This window comes from Saimiri boliviensis, chromosome 21, assembly GCF_048565385.1.
Source record: "Saimiri boliviensis isolate mSaiBol1 chromosome 21, mSaiBol1.pri, whole genome shotgun sequence".
Classification (NCBI taxonomy): Eukaryota; Metazoa; Chordata; class Mammalia; order Primates; family Cebidae; genus Saimiri; species Saimiri boliviensis.
The window spans coordinates 23,503,466-23,522,710 of NC_133469.1; the positions used below are offsets into that span (position 1 = coordinate 23,503,466).

The following is a 19,245-nucleotide window of genomic DNA, read 5'->3' on the forward strand; positions in this document are numbered from 1 at the left end:
TTGCAGGGAGTCCCCATACTGAGGTCCAAGAGACCTCTGGGTCTCTCAGGAGCTTTGCTGTTGTCCCTTGTGGATCTGTGGTTCAGCTGGAATTCACTGCAGTGTGCAGCGAAGGCCCTGTGTTTCCGTGTGGATACCCAATGGTACCGCCTTCCCCCTCTCAGTGCTCCTCGGATGGCGCAGGAAGGGGTGCCAGGCAGTCAAAGAAACAGGATGAGGGGAGTGGTGTGGTAGCGGCAGCCCGGGAGGCCAGGAGGTTGGTGAGAGCAGGCAGGCAGTTGAGCACGTCAGTGAACAACTCCAGAACAGAGGCCAGGGTTCTCCCTGTCCAGAGCGGAGAGTCACAAACACGGGAAGGGCGAAGGTGAGAAAGACCCCGCGGGGTTGGACTGCATCAGAGAATGCAGAGAAATGCATGCAGAAATAGCTGCCAGGGCGGCAGGCGTGTGTGACGGTGATTGTGTGTGCCACGTGTTTGTGTGTGTGGTTTGTATATGTGTAATTTTGTGTGTGTGTGGTACATGTAGGTATGTGTAAAGTTTGTGTATGTATATTGTGTGTGTCTGAGGTGCCTGTGGGGTATATGTGGTGGGGTGTCTCTGTGGTGTGTGTACCTGTGTAGTATGTATGTATGTGAGGCTCGTGTATTTATGATGTATGTGTGTGAAGTCTGTGTGGTATGTGTGTATATGAGGTTTGTATGTATAGTGTCTGTTGTGTGTGTGAGGTTTGTATATGTATGTTGTGTGTGTGTGAAGTGTCTGGTGTGTGTGTGAGGTTTGTGTATGTATGTTGTGTGTGTGTGAAGTGTGTGTGATGTGTGTGTGAGGTTTGTATACATATACTGTGCATGTGTAAGGTGCGTGTGACGTGTATGAGAGATTTGTGTATGTATGTTGTGTGTGTGTATCTGTAGTGTGTGCATGTTGAAGTTTTTGTATGTAGTGTGTGCGAGGTGTCCGTGTGGTGCGTGTTGTGAGGTTTGTATGTATATTGCGTGAGTGAGGTTTATGTAAGCTGTGTGCATATGAGATGCCTGTGTGGTGTGTATGAATGTGAGGTGTGTGAGAAGTGTGTGGGTATATGTGGTGTGTGACTGTATGTTGTGTGCATGTGTGCAAGGTGTGTGTGCGTTCCCTCACCCGTGTGCAGAGGGGCCTGGCGGCCGGGACACACTCTAGCAGTGAGCAGGCGGACCCCCGGCTCCTGCCTTCTGAATGCCTGTGTGTCCCGGCGGAGTGAGGGTTCCGGGGAGATGGCAGATTCTAGACATGGGCATCTCACAGATGGCCACTTGTCAGAGGACTCTGAGCCAGCCTGCAGGGACTCCCATTGGCAGGTACAGTTTGACATCATGTTTGGCAGGTTCTCCAAAACCCCAGTGGAGATTTGGCTAGGGACTGAGTTGCCCAGATCGGCCTTTGTGGTGCTGAGTTCTCTGTGGCGGGCACGCTCACACTGCACAGCCCTCTTCGCACAGCGTCGGTGTGTGGTAATAACCGGAACCCAGGCTTTCCTTCAGTTTCTGTTTGTCCACCGGTGACCTTTCTACTCCAGGATCCTCTGAGCCGTCACATCTCCCTAGCCCCTTCTGCTGTGTGATCATTTATTTTTCTGACCTCAACATTTTGTCTTTTTTTTTTTTTTTTTTTTGAAGGCAGGGTCTTGCTTTGTGACCCTGGCTGGAGTGCAGTGGTGTAACCACAGCTCACTGCTGCCTCAATCTCCCAGGGTCAAGCAATCCTCCTACCTCAACCCTCTGAGTAGCTGGGGCTTCAGGCACATGCCATCATGCTTGGCTAATTTTTTTTTTTTTTTTTTCAGACAGAGTCTTACTCTGTCACCCAGGCTGGAGTGAAGTGGTGCAATCTCAGCTCACAGCAACCTCTACCTTCAGGTTCAAGCAATTCTCCTGCTTCAGCCTCCTGAGTATCTGGGATTACAGGCACGCACTGCATGCCTGGCTAATTTTTGAATTTTTAGTAGAGACGGGGTTTCACCATGTTAGTCAGGCTGGTCTTGAACTCCTGAAAAGTGCTGGGATTGTAGGTGTGAGCCACCACACTCAGCCCACTTGGCTAATTAAAAAAATTTTTTTTTGTAGAGATGGGGTCTCATTATGTCACCCACTCTGGTTTTAAACTCCTGGGTTCAAGCGGTCCTCCTTCCTCTGCTTTCCAGAGTACTGGGATTACGGGCCTGAGCCACTGCACCCAGTCTGTATTTTATTTTTATTTATTTATCAAGACAGAGTCTTGCTTTGTTGCCCAGGCTGGAGTGCAATGGCATGGTCTCAGCTCACCATAAATTCTGCTTCCCAGGTTCAAATAATTCTCATGCCTCAGCCTCCCGAGTAGCTGGGATTACAGGCACACACCACCATGCCCAGCTAAATTTTTTGTTTTTAGTAGAGATGGGATTTCACCATGTTGGCCAGGCTGGTCTTGATCGACCTTCTGACCTCAGGAGGCTGGCCTCAGCCTCCCACACTGCTGAGATACAGGAATGAGCCACTGTGCCCGCCTTATTTTATTTTTGAAGCGTTTCTCAGTGCCTGGCACTGCAGGATGCTTGAGACTCATCTTGGTTTTCCTCCACTCTGCCCTAGGCTCAGCCATTTCTCCAGAACCCTGGTTCCTGTTTTTTTTTTTTTTTTTTTTTGAGACGGAGTTTCGCTCTTGTTACCCAGGCTGGAGTGCCATGGCGCGATCTCGGCTCACCGCAACCTCCGCCTCCTGGGCTCAGGCAATTCTCCTGCCTCAGCCTCCTGAGTAGCTGGGATTACAGACACACGCCACCATGCCCAGCTAATTTTTTGTATTTTTAGTAGAGACGGGGTTTCACCATGTTGACCAGGATGGTCTCGATCTTTCGACCTCGTGATCCACCCGTCTCGGCCTCCCAAAGTGCTGGGATTACAGGCTTGAGCCACCGCGCCCGGCAGGTTCCTGTTTTTGAACAGGATGTGTAAGAAAACGAGAGCTGGGGTTAGGTGTGCTTATTGCTTCTAGGTATTCTCAGCAGACGGCGCTGGGAGACGTCTGGGTGTACGCTCACCTGTGCTTACACACCCATCTGTACTCGTTTCTGTCCGTGCATCTGACCAGACACACGTCGCTTATACTGACTTTATGATTCTTCTTTTTTTTTTTTTTTTTGAGACGGAGTCTTGCTCTGTCACCAGACTAGAGTGCAGTGATGCGATCTCAGATCACTGCAGGCCGGGCGTGGTGGCTTACACCTGTAATCCAAGCACTTTGGAGGCCAAGGCGAGCAGATCACCTGAGGTCGGGAGTTCAAGATCAGATCACTGCAACCTCCACCTCCCAGATTCGAGAGATTCTCCTGGCTCAGCCTCCTGAGTAGCTGAGTAGCTGGGACTATCGGCATGTGCCACCACGCCCAGCTAATTTTGTTGTATTTTTTTAGTAGAGACAGGGTTTTCACCACATTGGCCAGGATGGTCTCAATCTCCTGACCTCGTGGTCCGCCCACTTCGGCCTCCCAAAGTGCTGGAATTAGAGGCATGAGCCACGTGCCCGGCTGACTTTACGATTCTAATTAGACTCCGCAGTCCGTCTCTGCTCTGTGCCTTTGTCACGTCTCCCTGTGGGGAGAGCCTGGGCCCGCGAGCCACCACTGATTTCCTCATCTGTTCTGCCTTGCGTATGCGTACAGAGGATTCAGAACCAACCTGCACCCCTCTGAGAAACGAGTGCACCCGCTGGAGCACGGTTTCTGCAGTTATTTTTGCCTTTAACCTCCTAAGCATCTAGTCGAAAGACTACCCCAACACACCTCAGGTTGGCTCCCCTCTGTTCTTCCCCTTGTCACAGTCCGCAGTCCCTCCTGGGGTCCTGGCATTGGGTGTTTGCCGGTTTTGGCGTACACATGGTGACGTTTGCTCTCTGTGCTGTGCAGTGCTGGAGGGTTGCAGTCCCCCACCCCAGGGCCATGCTGGGCAACCGTCAGTCCACAGCCTTGGTCCACCTAACGTGTCCTGGCCTTGGGCACTTTGGTGCTGACTCATGTGTCCATGCCAGGGTGGTGAGGCCCTTCCCCAGCTGAGGCTCCCGACCTGATGACCCAAGCTCACGGCACCTGCTCTCTAGAAACATGGCCTTGCCTTCCTTCCACCACAGGGGCCATGGGAGCTGACACTTGTCAAGGGGAGTCTCAGTCCTGTCTCCTCTTTGTTTGGCAGTCAGGGCCGGGACCTGAAGCTGTGCCTGTGGGACCTGGCGGAGGGCAGGAACACGGTCATGGACACCGTGCGCTTGGAGAGTGTGGGCTTCTGCCGGAGCAGCATCCTGGTCCGGGGCCAGCGCTGGATGCTCGCCGTGCCAGGGAAGGGCAGCGACGAGGTGAGAGCCAGCCCGCCTGAGGCCCCACGTTCTCCAAACAGCCGTGCTCATCCTCTGGACTTGATTAGGACCCCATGGAGCTGCCCCCCTGACAGCAGCTTCAGCAGCCTGGGCCAACGCACAGCTGGCTAGGGCTGGGCCTGTCCCCTTGGGGTGGCCCTGCTGATGAGCTGTCCTCCTAGGGCGGTGGGAAAATCAGGAGGGGTTCGGGGGACGGTGTTTTGGAGACCTGGGCACCCAGCACGGTTCTGCACATAGAGGAGAGTGGCATGGGAGGGCCAAGCATGGAGGCCCAAGGCCAGCAGGAATGGCAGGGGAGAGACTGCTCAGGTCCTGGGGACCTCAGACCCAGGTGGGAGGAACGCTCTGGGGCAGCTGGCAGGAGGTAGTGGGAGAGCGACCAAGGCCCTGGTGAAGTCAGGGGTCTGGGGAAGGCTGAGCCAGGGCAGCAGAGAGGGCGATGTCTCAGGGCACAGAACCAGGGCTGGGATGGGGTGGGTGCGGGCACAGGGTGGTGATCACAGTCCCCAGGGGAAAGGTGAGCTAGGGAACCCAGAGGATGGAGATGGGGGGTTCACCAAGCAGAGAAGCCACCGTTAGGTGGAGCTTAGGCCAGAATGACCAGGGGTGTTGGTAACACAGGACTGGCCCACGTTGTGTCCCAGTGGTGTCCACACCCCCAGGGGCACAGGAGGCAGAGTCTGCCAAGGGAGGGGTGCCCAAGATGTCCAGGGAGGGTGACATAGTGGAGGAGGGCGTGGTGGGAGGCTCAGCTCTCAGGGGAGCTAGAGGGAAATTGGAGAAGAGCCCCCGAGTGACAACTGTCCCGCCTGGTTAGTGGGGCATGGTGGTCTGACGGCGGGGCCTGGGAAGACATACCATGGTGTGGGGGGCGCACACATGTGGGGGCTACTGTCCATGCCGACTGCCAAGTCCTCCCCATTCCCTGTGCCCTGGGAGCCCTTGGGGCTGGCACTGTGCAGGGCGGCCCCCACGCACAGTTGGGCTTGGCCTCTGCCCAAGGAGAGTCGTTCTGTCTTCAGGCAGATCCAGCACATAAATAATGAGATAGGAACAGGCGTTTATTTGTTCATTGCATTGAAATCACCAATTAGGAGCTACATACACTTTTCTTGCCAACCTGCCAAAAACCTGTTACAAGTTGTATTTATGAGAGGAAGAGGGGTGTGCTTCCTGCCCGGGACCCACAGTCTGCAGACCCACAGGAATGCCGCGGGAGTTTAGTCAGCTCTTCCCTTGGCTCGCTGTCCTGCGGGCGCTGGTCTCGGCCACCCCCAGGCCGCCGGCCAGCACTCAGTCAGCCTGTGCTGCCCCCGGCCACATGTCCCCTGTGCTCAAGGCTGTCTAACCCTCCCCCTGGCTTTCAGCTCTCCCCGTGGGGCAGCCTGTCTGCGGACCTCGCACATCCTAGGAGAACGATGCTTTCCGCATTCCCACCTGGAATCTGTCCGACCGGGTGGGAGAAAGCCTCGCTGGCCTGCATCCAGACAACGCCCAGGGAGCCGCACTCCCACCCCGTTCGGCCGGCTGGGTGGCCACACTTGCCCAAACCTAACATTTTTCCTTCTGGAAACAAAAGTTGCAGTCAGGTGCCAGGCAGAAAGCTCATGGTGATTGTAGCAGGCTCCAAGTACAGGCGCAGGCAGGGGCGGCCCTGAGATGAAGACCCAGGCCAGGTGGACGTTGGGTGTACCCCTGGTGCTCAGGCCCGGGGCTACCACTCCCCGGCACCCAGGATGTTGTTCAAGGCGTCGCCCCCCCTGCTCCCTCCGGCAGCGCCCATCGTGGGGCATCGGGGCTCCCTGGGTTCTGCCCTCACTGTGCCCCCGCATCTTTGCCCCTCTGCTCACTGGACTGCTCGAGTCCTTTGCCCTTGATGCCCCCTCACTGTCCCCAGAGGGGTCTTCTTGAGCCCAAATGGAGACAGAGCCTCCCTGGCTGGGGACTGTATATGGTCCTGTAGGCTGTGTAGCCAGCGCCTGCCTCCCCCGCAACCCTCCCCACCCGACGGGAGCACAGGTCTGCTCAGGGCGGCTCCTCCTGCCCCTGGCTTAAGTACCCCACCTCCTTGCCCCTTTAACCACTGGAACTAGCCCATCCTCCTGATATAACAACAAGAGGAACAGATCTTATTTTAAGAAATCTGGCACAGAGGAATGCAAAAAGTAGGAAATCATAGTCCCGGCTACTCTGGAGGCCTAGGCAGGAGGAACCCAGGAGTCTGAGACAAGCCTGGGCAACACAGTGAGACTCCATCTCCACAAAAAGTTAGCTGGGCACGATGGCTGCACAGCTGTAGTCCCAGCTATTGGGGAGCCTCAGGTGGGAGGGTTACTTGAGCCCACGAGTTCAAGGCTGCATTGAGCCGTGATGGTACCAGCCTGGGTGACAGAGTGAGACTCTGACTTTAAAACAAAACAAAACGTCTCAGTTTCATGTGGGGAAAACAGAGGTAGTGAAATGGGAAAAGTTCACTGATCCCTCTCACAGGGCATGCAATGGGGAGTGGCTCGATGCTTCAGTGCCCCACTGCTCAGACCTCTCGGGGAGCATACAGACAGGCAGGCTGCAGGGCTCTGACCCCACAGCAGTGTCTGGGGGTGGATGTTTACAGCTGAAGCCCCAGTGGGCGTGTGTTACAGGGTGTGCTTTTAGTTTAGCTATCCGTAGGTGGCTTGTGTTAGCTCAATTAGACCCTTGCCTTGTTACAAGGACAGAGGGCTTTCCGTATCCTGGGTTCTTGCCTTGGTGTACCAGAAGGATCAGATCACACGTGGGCTTGGAGAATGAGTGCAAGGTTTTATTGAGGGGAAGTAGCTCTCGGCAGATGGGGGAGCCAGCAGGGAGGTGGTTTTCCCCTGGAGTCAGGCTGCTTGGTGGCCCGGGCTCTCCTGTGACTGACTGCCCGGCCAAACTCCACCTCCTCCCGCTGGTCGGCCGCCTGTCCGTATGCTCGTCCGCTGCGGGGCTTCTCCCTTCAGTGTCCTTCCAACGTCCATCCACTTGCGTGTGCCTGCTAGGGCCTTGGAGTTTTTGTAGGCACAGGGTAGGGGCGTGGCAGGCCAGGGTGGTCTTGGGAAATGCAGCATTTGGGCGCGAAGGGAGGAGCGCCTGTCCTCACCTAGGTCTGTGGGCACAGGCCCGGGCGGTGGAGCCCTTGCCAGGGGGCTTCCCTTCCCAGCACTTCCCTGCCCCCCTCCTGCATCATTTGGAAATGTGGGGAGTGAGCCACAGTGTGGTCCACACCCTCCCAGACCCTCCCCACAGCCCTGACGTGGCTCCCACCGACCCTTCCTGAAAACAGCAAAGGGACAATGGTGACGACGCCCGATAACAGCTTGCCGCTGCCCCCTTAACTGGGATCGCGGAGGGGACACATAGGTCATATCTCCGGTAGCACCTGCAGGCCGCCCCGGTGCCTGTAGCTCTTCACGCCGTGGCCACCCGATCCCAAGAGGAGAAACGCTGTCCCGGAGTTGCTGTTACTCTCGGAAGACAAAGATTGGCTCAGCCCGCCCTGGCTTCTCCTGGGTTCTTCTGCATGTTCTTCCGTGCCAGGCTCAGTGGCGCCTTGGCGTGGTTTTCGGACGTCCTTGTTCCTGTATTTCCGTGTTGCTAGAGCTTCTCCTTGGGCCATTTTTCTGTAAGGAATCCTTGGTGTCCACTCCTGCTTACCATTCTGGCCATCTTTGGAGTTCAGGCTTGACCACCTTCCGCAGAGCTGGCCGTCACTGAGGCTCGTGTTTCCTGACTGTGACCACCTCTCCTGTGACCGGGTTCGTTTCTGCCCCCTTCATTGTGTTGCTCAGTTTGTTCCCCAGGGGCCTCTTCTGTCAGATGCTTGGCTCGCCCTGAGGCCCCTGGTTTCTGGGCTTGATGGGCAGGAGCCTCTATTTGTGTGTGCAGGTGTGTCTGTGTTACCCATGCATGTGTGTCTGTGTGTGTGCATTTGTGTGGGACCTCGATCTGTGAGCCGTCCTGGTTCTGAGTGGGGCACAAGTCCTGCTGTCAGAGGCTGAGCTGCTCTGGGGGACCCTGGCGAGAGCAGCCTGCCCAGGAAACGCCATGGTCCTGGCACGTGTACTGGAGGTGGGCACCGCAGCAGGACTCTTAGCTGGGAGGACCAGGCTGTGGGCCTGGCTCTCAGCCCTGCCCGGAGGTGACCTCAGCACAGCCCCAGCATGCCTGTGGCAGATCTGGGATTCAGACTTGGGGTCCCAGGCCTGTACTGTGTGGGATAGTGAGGGCAGCAAGCTTCTCACTCACATAGGCACAGGTCTCTAAGACATGATCACTCTGCCTTGCTCAGGAGAACAGAGGGGCCAGAGGCCGCTGGACCAGCTGGTATGAGTTCTGCCTACTCAGAGCCCCCAGCCTCTGGGCCTCGGACTCCTTGTGTGTAAACTGGGTGATGCCCCAGGTATGCCAGGCTCTGTCCAAGGTGGCTGTGCGCCGATGTTATTGCCATGTTATCAGTAGCTCATTCCAAGTTGTTCCTATGTAAAGCCTGCACCAGGAAGGAGAAGCAGGCAGAGCAGAGAGAATCGGTGCGCTCTGTCCGGGCCGGTGAGCTGCTCTCGCCACACCTAGGGAAGATCAGGGCTGGCTGAGCCTCCCCAGTTCCCACAGCGAGGGCAGACGGTGCAGGCAGACCTGGCTTCCAGCAGAACCACCTGGCAGAATCTGGTGCTTGTGGCCTCGGCCATCCCCTGGCCTGGCTGTTCAGGAGATGGGTGACCAGTGAGCCAGCAGCCCGCAGCCAGCGTGGCATATCTCCCAGCCCAGGTATAGGAGGCCCTGGCCTGTGTTCAGGGGACCCAGAGTGCAGCCTCAATGCACGGGGCACAGTGTGCTGGGGGACCCAGGTTTCCAGGAGCTGACCTCAGAGGATGCACATCATGTTCATTTCTCAAGTGGGGGTGCTCCTGGATGAGTCTTAGAACCATGGCTGCGCTGAGATCACTCATAGTGGTTCATATGTAAAGGAGAGAGAATTGACGGGCTGTGTCAGGGGCCAGCGAACCGGACTCCTGCTCAGCCTGCACGGTAATGTTGGGAGAGGCGGGGGCAGCTACCAGGCAGTGACCTGGGAACGGTACGAGTATATCGCAAGGACCTGTGCAGCCTAATTAGGAGCCTGTGCTCCCAGGTGCCCACGGGGCGGGGAGCAGACAGAAACTCGCGGCAGCCCTGGCTAATCGCCTTAAGAGTCTCTTGTTTGTATAGCGCAGACTCGACTTGGCGTCGGCCCAAATCAACTTGTTTTCTTACTGTCAGGTTCAGATTCTGGAGATGCCATCCAAGACGTCAGTGTGCACCCTGAAGCCGGAGGCAGATGCCAAGCTGGGCATGCCCATGTGCCTGCGGCTGTGGCAGGTAAGGCCCCGCGTGCGCCAGCCACACCCTGCTGGCCACGCCCATGGCCATGAGTCATGCCCCATTCAGGAACTGATTTATCGTCAAGCAGCTTGGGCAACCTCCCCCCACTCCCCACCCGCCGCCAGGGGACACGTGCTGCCACCTCAGTGTCCCCACGGCCCTCTGCTTCCTGCTGCCGCGAGGGGCCCATCGCTGCCCCAGGAGAGGCCTGGCTTCAGCCAACAGCAATGGCAGCAGGTGCTGGTCATTTGCAGGCTCTGGTGGGCTCACCCCGCAGCTGATGGTGCCCTCCAACACGAGGTGAGGAGGGGACAGGGGGGTCTGCCAGCACCTCGGTCCTTCGTCCCTGCTGAGGGTAGGGCGGGCCAGGCTGACTAACGGCGGCAAGCCTGCACAGCCCCTACTTCGCCTGGGATTCATTCTTCTTTGCCTCTTAGAGGCAGGAGTGGACTCAGCACCATGACATTCCCTGCAGCCACACGTGGAATTTCAAGGTCCATGAACACTTCCTTCCTTCTCCGCTGTTCTTTGTGGTTAGACAGGGTCAGGAGGCCTCAGCCTGGGTCCAGTCTGGGGTTGCTGGGGAGGGACTCTCCTGGGCCCAGCTGCCCCCATGGAGCCGACCGCCACTCACCTCCTCACGGGAGCCCCACTGGACCAGCTGTCCTCCTTGGGGCTGCTCATGTCTGGGGCAGCAGAGCAAGTGGTCCTGTGCGTTCACTTGCAAAGAGTCCCTTAGCCCAGAGCTGCTTCGGAAGCCCACAGTAGGGGGTCACTGGCAGCACTCTTCCCAGGGCCCTAGGCCATGCCGGGCACCCTCCTGTTCTGTTTGGTTCTGAGACCCGCCCCAGGCTGGGCCTTTACCAGGAGGTGCCTCTGGCTCGCTGCCTTTGACTTCCTCACGAGAGTGAGACTGGACGGGCCTGTGCAGTTTGTGGGCATCTGCGTGCCCCGCAAGACCCACCAGGATGGGCATCCCCGGACGTTTCTCTCCCTCCACGTGACGCCCCTTATTGCAGTCAGCTTCCCCCTGTAGTTTCTTGACTGAAAAGATTCAGCTTGGAATTTGGGATCTCCTGTGGGCTGATCCTGTGGTGGTACTTTGGCGGCTGTGGCTTTTTGGGGAGAAGCCCTCAGCGGGAGGGGTGGTGGCTTCCTCAAGGCTCACCTGAGATGATGAAACGCTTGGCGCCAGCGGGTTCACAGCCGGGTCGCAGGGACTGCAGCGGAGCCTGGGTCGCCAGCCTCCCTGTGCCAGACAAGTCTCCTCCAAGGGCTTGACAGGGGGTCTGCTGGGAGGAAAAACGCCCCCCAAGGCTGCAACCCCGCAGGCAGTGGGCAGGGTTTCCAGGTCCTGGGGGAGGGTGTCCGAGGCTGCACCGCTCCGGCTCCGCCCCCTGGGAAACATGGGTCATTGCACAATCATGTAAAATTCCAGCGGAAAAATGCATAGAAAGGGATGTACAAACTTGTTAAGGTAATTAACGTAGTTGACAGAGGACAAATCGCATTTCTGTTGGCGATGGAGATCCAGCGTGGAGCATTCCGCTAGGAAAGCCGACGTTGACACCACACGCTCCCTTCTCCATCCCCAAGCCTGAGGGGTGGGTTGTAATTTATCAGTCTGATTGTGGCACAGTGGACTGATTTGCTAGTTTTTTTTTTGTTTTGTTTTGTTTTTTTCTGAAACACTGAGGAATTTTTTTTTTTTTTGGTTTGTTTTTTTGGCAATCAGATTTTTAATTTTTTAATCTTTAATTTGGTATATTCTTATTTTGCTCCTTAAAACAGCCGACCTGCAACATAAGAATAATTGTTATTAATATATAAAAGGTCAGGACCTACGTCAAGCCTGAGGCAGTCACTGGCACAGCCCTCAGAGCAGGGGCCCGTCCCGCCAGCCCTGCCTGAGCTGCGGAATGGTACATTGAGGGCTTCCCACGGCCCCCGACCTGCTGTGTCCCTCTGAGGCTGCCAATCAATGGGAGGGGTACAGAGCGAGGCCTGGCCTCCAGGCGTCATCTGTGGGCAGGGAGGGGGCAGTGAAGAGCAGATCTGGGGGACTTCAGATCCTCTCTGTGCAGAGGTCGGTCAGCACCAAGGCTGTGGGCACCAAAGTGCCCCAGCCACAAGAGAGCTGCCCAGCCTGTGATGTCTGTCACTGGGGGCATAGCAGGGCTGGCAACCACAGGGCAAGCCCCTCCAGGCCAGGCTGGCTTCTGCTCTGGCCACCCTGTGGCACCATGACAGGCAGGTCAGTCACACACACAGTCCCTGCCTTGGCCATGGCATCTGAACTCAGAGATTGTGGCTTCACACAGGCCCGTCGCTCTGAGACTGCCAGAAGGATGTCAGTGACGGGAGCAGCCCCAGGCGGTCCCAGCTCCAGCAGTGGAGGAGAGTGCTGAGGAGGAGGGTGTCACAGGCTGGGAACAGGCGCCGCCGTGGAGCACTGCCTGAGGGGAGCGGGTCCAAGGAGGAAAGTCTCTGGAGTCAGCCTCTGGGGCCGGCCCGCGTTCCTGGTTGGGATGCGGACTGTTCCCAGCTGCCCTTGCCTGGCCCTCACCCACATGAGTCCAGACGCACCGCCCAGCATGGGGAGGGAGCCAGGGAGCCAGGACGAGGAGCTGCGGTGCAGAGGGCGTGGCACCACGTCCGGGAGGAAAGTACTGTGGGTTGTTGCGCACCTCATTTCCCAGCAGGTGATCTGAAAGGTGCCAACATGGAGCCCCTCCCAGGGATGAAACAGCACATGCAGCAGCATGGCCGGGGCTTCTGCAGGGACGGGCAGGGCACTGAGTACAGTGGGGAGCCTGGGGCAGCTCTGCCTCCCAGGGACAATGTGGGCTCTGGCAGTGGGGGAGGAGGCGCCTGGGAGGAGACCCACTGACCGCCACGCCTCCTCCCAGGAGTCTCACTCTTCTCAGCTTCATCTGTGTGAACTCTGTTATCAGAACCCAGTGGTTTTACAAGCCTTTTTCAGGGATGTGTGCAAGGACCATGGGACCAGCTCTGGCCTGAGGTTCCCATGCCCACATCCTGCAGGGCACAGTGAGTGTCTTTCCGACCCTGGCATGGCCATTCCCTCCAGGTCAGGGCAGTTGGCCTCGGGCTCCCCCCAGTTTGCATCACCAGCCTTCTGATGCAGAGTGCCCTGGTCCTTGTGCTGCTTGAGGACCCAGTATCCACTTGTCAGACACAGGCCCTAGTGCCTTCTGGCTCCCCCAAGTCTCCTTGCTCAGCCACGCCAGGTTTCTCTGGGCTGTCATTCTTGGTGCCGGGGACTGATGGCTGTGTCCCCAGGGTGATGCGGAATCTTGCAGCCTTCCCCTCCTGTAATTATTCCAGAGGCTTAACAAACGAGGTGCCTGCCCAGGGCTCGGAGCCCTCTGACCCGCGCCCTCATTCATCATGAGAGCTCGGGCGGCTTGCGCCTGGCTTCAGGGGCGGGGGCTTTGGCAGCCACGTTGACAAAGCACAGAGAGTTCATTTTTCATGGAGATGGAGCTCGTGGTTTCTTCTGGCTGGCGGCTCTAGGCAGGTGACCAGCCAGTCCCAGTGATCAGTGGCCACATGTCTCCGGGTCGGGGAAAGGAGGCAGGAGGACAGGTCCCTGTGCATGGGAGAGGTGGAAAGGGTTGGCCCCACTGACAGTGGCTGGTGGATGCCCAGTGTCACCCCTTTGGGCAGGACCCCGGGGTGGGCACCTGCAGGTTGCAGGGCTGGTGAGAAGTGGCACAGCAGTGGGGGGCCTTGGGCTTGGCTCTGTGCCCTCTGCCCCCATGTCCTCGGGGTGCCCTAAGGGCAGCTGTGCCAGTACCATGCTGATGGCATCAGCCATCCAGGGGCTGCGTGGGAGGGCGCTGTCGGTGCAGAGCTTCTGAACTGTGGCAGCCACACAGAAGACTTGGGATACAGCCTCAGCCAGCAGGAGAGGCTGCAGAGCTCCAGAGCCCCTTCTCCCCCGAAACTCACTGGAGTCAGGGTTCTTCCGGGAGCTGACTGCTCTGCTGTTCCCCCCCAGGCAGACTGCAGCCCCCGCCCACTCCTTCTGGCCGGCTACGAGGACGGATCGGTGACCCTGTGGGATGTCTCTGAGCAGAAGGTGCGCAGCCGCATTGCCTGCCACGAGGAGCCCGTCATGGACCTTGACTTTGACTCCCAGAAGGCCAAGGGCATCTCGGGCTCGGCTGGGAAGGCGCTGGCTGTCTGGAGCCTGAGCGGGCAGCAGGCCCTGCAGGTCAGTGCGCCAGGCCCTGGGCCTCATTTATCCTGCTCTGCACTAACAGTCTGATAGGCTGAAACAATATTTAGGCATGAAGAGGAGTTGTTGCAGATCCCTGGCTAATTAATCACTAGGAGGGGGTGCAGGGGAGCTGTCCATGGCTGGCGCAGGAAGAAGGGGGCGTGGGCGCTGGCAGGCCATTCACATGGTTTGGGTTTCACCCAGACCTCGGGTTCACGCAGTCACATCTTGTCCATCTAGAGAAAGGCATGCAGAGCACAGGAATACTCAAACCCCTTTATGAAAACTCAGAGGAATTTGGTCAGTAAGGAACTGATTAATCAAAAAAAAAAAAAACACCAAAAACCAAAAACCAGTGTGCAAAACTTTGAGGAGCTGCGGCCCCCGCCCCCCGTGGTGGTCTGGAGCTGGCCCGAGGGAGGCCATTGCTCCTGGGCGGTGGGAAAGCTCAGCAGGAAAGCCAGGAGGCCTCAGGGCTGCCTGGCGGCTGCTGAAGATCTTCCCACAGTGTCTCTTAGGCTCTCTTAGCTGGCATGCCTCGGGGGGGCACCATGGTGTCCCTGTCTGGTCTGTGGCTCCAGGGCTCAGCGCAGGGTGGCCTGGCCTACACACGTGGCCCTGTTTGGGATGGGAGGGATTGGGTCAGGCTGGTGGGGGCAGGGGAGCCTCCTGTCCAGGTCTTGCTCTGGTGCAGGTCTCAGGGCTGCAGAGACCATGGGGGATGAGGTACTGGGTGTGGCCTGGGTATGTCCTGGCTTCTGGGGGGTTGACAAGGAGCCCCCATTCACCAGAAGCCTTGGAAGCCTGAGACTTACCCACAGCTAGCGCCTGGTCTGATTGCCAGTCTAGCAGCTGAAGGGCCTCTAGGAGGAGCTGCATGTCCCGTGGGGTGGCTCCTGCAGTTCCCAGCCTCACCAAGGACAGGGCTCAGGGCTGCCCTTCTCTGTGGGGCTGTGGTCCAAGCTGTCTCTACAATGGGAGGCCACAGGGAGGGCATCCATCCAGCCCCCTCGACAGGGCAGCCTTGCCAGCAGCCCCGTAGGGTGAGGAGTACTCACCTTGGGTCTGTCAGGCCCACCCCTGAGTGGGCACCACCAGAGTCTTTGAGGCACATGGTAGGGCTACAGAATGATGGGCCCTGGTGAGACCAGGATATGAGCAGCCCCAGTGCCCTGTGGGCATCACCAGGCCTGTGCAGGCACATGGTGGACTTGCAGGAGAGCTGCACCATCCATCGTCCACCCGTCAGCCGTCCTGCTCATGCCTCCCCAGGAGAAAGGGTCTCCCAAGGCCTAGTGGGCCTGGGTGTGTGTGGGTATGAGTCATCATCATGCCCACTCCTAGCAGCTAGAGGCTGAGCTCCTCTGGGCGCTGGGTCTGCATGTCTGGAAGGTGTATCTCCCTCACACTCCCTCCCTCCTCCTCGAGCCTGGCAGGGACCCTGCAGGGCTGCCCCCCTCCCCCCCGGTGTCCAGTGTTCACTTGGCACTGGCTTGTCCTTCACCAGCCTGACAGCAAAGGGCTGAAGACCCAAGCAGCTTCCCTGAGAGCCCCCGGAGGGCTCTTCCCTGCAGTCCCCACCCCGGGCTCTCTGCGCCAGGACCCCGGGAAGGGGCCCTCCTGCCATAGTGGTCCAGATCTGCCTGGTCTCTCCTGGAGTGTTTGGGAAGCAGCTGCTGGAACTTAAGACTGTAATTTATGGGGCACAGTCCAGTCCAGAGATGAACTTGACTAGATTGATCAATTGAAGAGTTAAAGCAAAAGGAGCACCAGGTATTAATGAATTGAAAAGTGAAAGCGGAAGGGAGAACCAGGAACTGGATGTGGTTGATGTGGTTGGCGTGGCTGTGGCGTGCTGGGCGGGGCGTCGGCCCGTGGTGCACATCAAAGGAGAATCGCCTCCCCTGCTGAGCCGTTGTGTGGGCCAGGAGGAGGAGGCCTGGGAGGGGGACAGGCGACCCCAGGGGAGCTGGAGAGGCTGATGCGCCACCCTCTGCCCAATGTCACGTCTAACGTCCACCCTAGCAGCCCTGGACACTGCAAGTTCTGTAAAGCCAGGGTCTCAGGGAAAGCATCTGGGGTGCTTTCAGAGGTGAACTGCCTAAGAGCGTTCTTACTGCCCGGGAGCAAGCAAGGTGACCGAGGGTCCTCGGCACCCACAGGTGTCCTCACCCATCACCCCCACTGTGACTCCTTGGCCGAGAACCACATGGGCACGGCTGTGTGTCCCTCGTGTCCTCCCGCCGAAGCCTCTGATGAGCCCAGATCAGTCTCTCCCCGGCAGGAGCTGGGAGCGGAGATGCGGATGAGGTTCCCGGAGCAGAGCGTTGGTAATCAGAACCAGATGGTGGCCTGGCCGTGCCGCGCATTCCTGGCACCTGAGGTCATGTGCTACGAGAGCCACTGGTGGACAGAGATCCTTCCTGGAAGGCCCAGGTCCAGGCTGGGGCTTGGCCAGGGGCCACTGTGGTGATGAGGAGGCTGCCCACGGCAGGATGCCACCTGAGCCTGCCTTGCTGAGGTGGCTTTCCTGCAAGCCGTCGCAGTTAGAGCCTGGATTGTCATCAGATGCAGGTGGTACGCAGGCCCTCGCCTCCCTCCCACATTTGGGATAGCGCCCACAGCCTTGAAGCGGGGACTGATTTACAGCCAGCCATATTTTTAGGCCTTTAAGAAGTAATGAGGCTTCCCCACCCCAGGCAGCCCTGGCCTGGGAAGTGGACCAGCTATGGTTCTCCCATGAGACATAGCCAGGTGTCCAAGCTGCACTCCCATCTGCACAGCAGTGGCGGCTGCTGCCCCCATCTGCCAGAGGCTTCCCTTGAGAGGGGCAGCAGCAGAGCCGCCGGGCAGCCGGGAGGGAGGCCGAAGGGCCCCGGGCTAGCTCCCCATGTGTGCCATCAGGAGGAAAGGCATGTGCAGGGCACGGGCGTGCTTCCACCCGCCATCAGGAGCACAGTGGTGCAGGCCCTTGGCTGCTGTCACTACAGGCCCAGGACCGGTCCTCCTCTTCTTCCGGAGCACAGGGCTGGAGCAGGCCCTGGTCTTTCTCCAGGAAGCCCCATCAGGCTTCCCACATCGCCCTCATTTCCTGCGGAGCCCGGTCCCCGCGCCTGGTCGCCTTTACCTCCATGCTGTCCCTGCTTTCTGAGAATGGCTGAGCTGGGTGTAGGGTCGCTCCTGTCCCTACAGGCAGTGGCCAGCCGGCTGGTGGCCAGGAGCTAGAGCGGAGAAGCCGGGCACTCAGGCCCCCACAGGCGAAGACATTGCACCCACCTTCTGCCTGTGAAGACCCCTGTTCGGGCTCTCTACGGAAACCTTCCCACACGCCTGTGGCTCTAGGCGCTCAGCAGCTCTTTTCTCCCTGGGAAGGACCTGCCGGCAAATTCCTATCAAGAGGGCCCGGAGCAGGCCCCAGTGGCTTCCAGGGAGGCCCATGGTGTGTGGCTGGGCGTCCCCTCTCTACCACTGACTCAGGGCAGAGGTCACAGGAGAGAAATGGGTGACAGTGATAATGGTGTCAAATCAGCTTCCTGTTCTTCCCAGCTGCCATTCCCTCCATGGGCCATGGTATTCTGGTTCCTGAGAGCCGGAAAGGGGCTCCTGGGTCTGCAGGCACAGGCGGTGACCCCACACGCATGACAGGTGCATCCCAGCATCCCCCAAGGCCCTGCGCAGTGGGTGTCGGCCTCAATGGCCCCTTGGCCAGGTCACAGGGAGCCCAGTGGGAAGGCAGGAGCTGGTGTGGAGGGAAGGGAGGCAGCCCCGAGGCTGGGTGCTCTGCACACTGAGGCCAGCCTGGGCTTGCGGTCACCAACCAATGGCTGTGTGTTGTGCTGCAGCACATTCCGCTGCTTGTGTGCACAGGCAGGACACCCCCGAGACCCCCAGAGCCAGGGTCTGCCAGGTGAGAGAGATAGAGGACAGGCAGAGCATCTGGGACGTGCTGGGACAGTGCTGGTCACAGTGGGCGGTGGGAGGAGAGCGGCCATCAGAGGGGGTCAGGGTTGCCGGCCTTGGTAAGTCCATGAGCCAGGGGCCCTGGGCCCTGGAGAGGCCCTTGAAAGGGCAGGAGGATGGGCTGGTAGGGGCTTGGCCTTGAGCGACAAGTTGGTGTTGAGGTAGGAGGGCAAGGTGGCTGAGAGGGCATGGCGAGCGCCAACCTCAGTGGCCGGGAGCCTAGAGCAGCCCGCGGGGTGCCGGCCGTGGTTCCCGGGCCTGGGTCAGGGCTGCGCTGGCTATGGGTTGTCTGGTGGCATCTCCTCACCAGGCAAGGCTCCTCCCGCCCCTCCTGGGGAAAGAATCTGGGTCTTGAATGGGTGCCCGATGTCACCAGACGCTGTCACCGCGTCCCTCCGACTCATACAGGTTTTCTTCTCGAGTCTGTTCGTTCCATTGTTGGCATTTTCTTAAACCTTAGAAGAACTAGAATCCTCAGGCTGTCCCTGGATCTCAGGGACAAGTCCTGCAATCACCCACTGCGTGACGTGTGCTCCTCTCACTCTGCTGGGCTGGGCCGCAACTGCCCGGGGCCACAGACTCACCTGGGCATCCCTCTCCCGCTGCCTGCCTAGTGACAGGAGCCCCAGGCTTGGGGAGCTGGTGGGGAGCGTCCCCTCTTCGCCCGATGGATGGACACGTTTGGGCGGTGGAGGTGAGGGGTCGTGAGTGACTGGAGGCTGGTCTTTGCCTGCACCATTACTGGGCAGTTACTTTCTCTGCCTGAGGTGTTTTCTTTGTGGACTAATTTAAGTTTCTTGATTTGGGGAATTTTTCTAGGAATTTGTCTATGGGCATACAAATCCTCAAGGTTATATTCCTAGTGACCTTTTTTGGACTGCTTGTGACGATTGTTTAAATTTCTGCCACATTCAAAGCTCTGTCCCTGCCTTATTTATCCATCAGTCTTGTCTGTGCCCGTCCTTGAGCATTTCTGTCTTTCTGGTCATCGTTTCTGTCCTCGCCATGCTCTCCCTCCGACCCATGTCACCTGGTTACATCTGCTGCCCTGCCTGGGTCGGGCGCACAGCCCATCAGCCCTCAGCCTGCCCTCACCCGCCCTGCATGGCGCCTGTTTCCACAGGTGACTGTCCAGCCGGGATCCCTGGGGCAAGAGGAGATCGTCTTCCTCCCCTCACTTCCAGGCAGACCCCATTTTTATTACTATTTTTTCATGTTTTTCGTTTGACACAAAGATCCCATTTTTATTTGTTCTCTGGCTGCTGAGCTAATTAG

The 19,245-nt window shown here is 58.3% G+C and overlaps 1 protein-coding gene across 1 annotated transcript in view; it reads left to right on the top strand.

Annotated features, from left to right (window-relative positions):
* The window catches only part of GNB1L (G protein subunit beta 1 like), a 75,220-nt gene that overhangs the window by 39,645 nt on the left and 16,330 nt on the right, over nucleotides 1-19,245 (top strand). Inside the window, exons 4-6 of the mRNA XM_039462441.2 lie at nucleotides 4,205-4,364; nucleotides 9,663-9,761; nucleotides 13,789-14,004. Coding sequence (XP_039318375.2) covers nucleotides 4,205-4,364; nucleotides 9,663-9,761; nucleotides 13,789-14,004 — 475 coding nt within the window. The remainder of the gene's footprint in view (nucleotides 1-4,204; nucleotides 4,365-9,662; nucleotides 9,762-13,788; nucleotides 14,005-19,245) is intronic.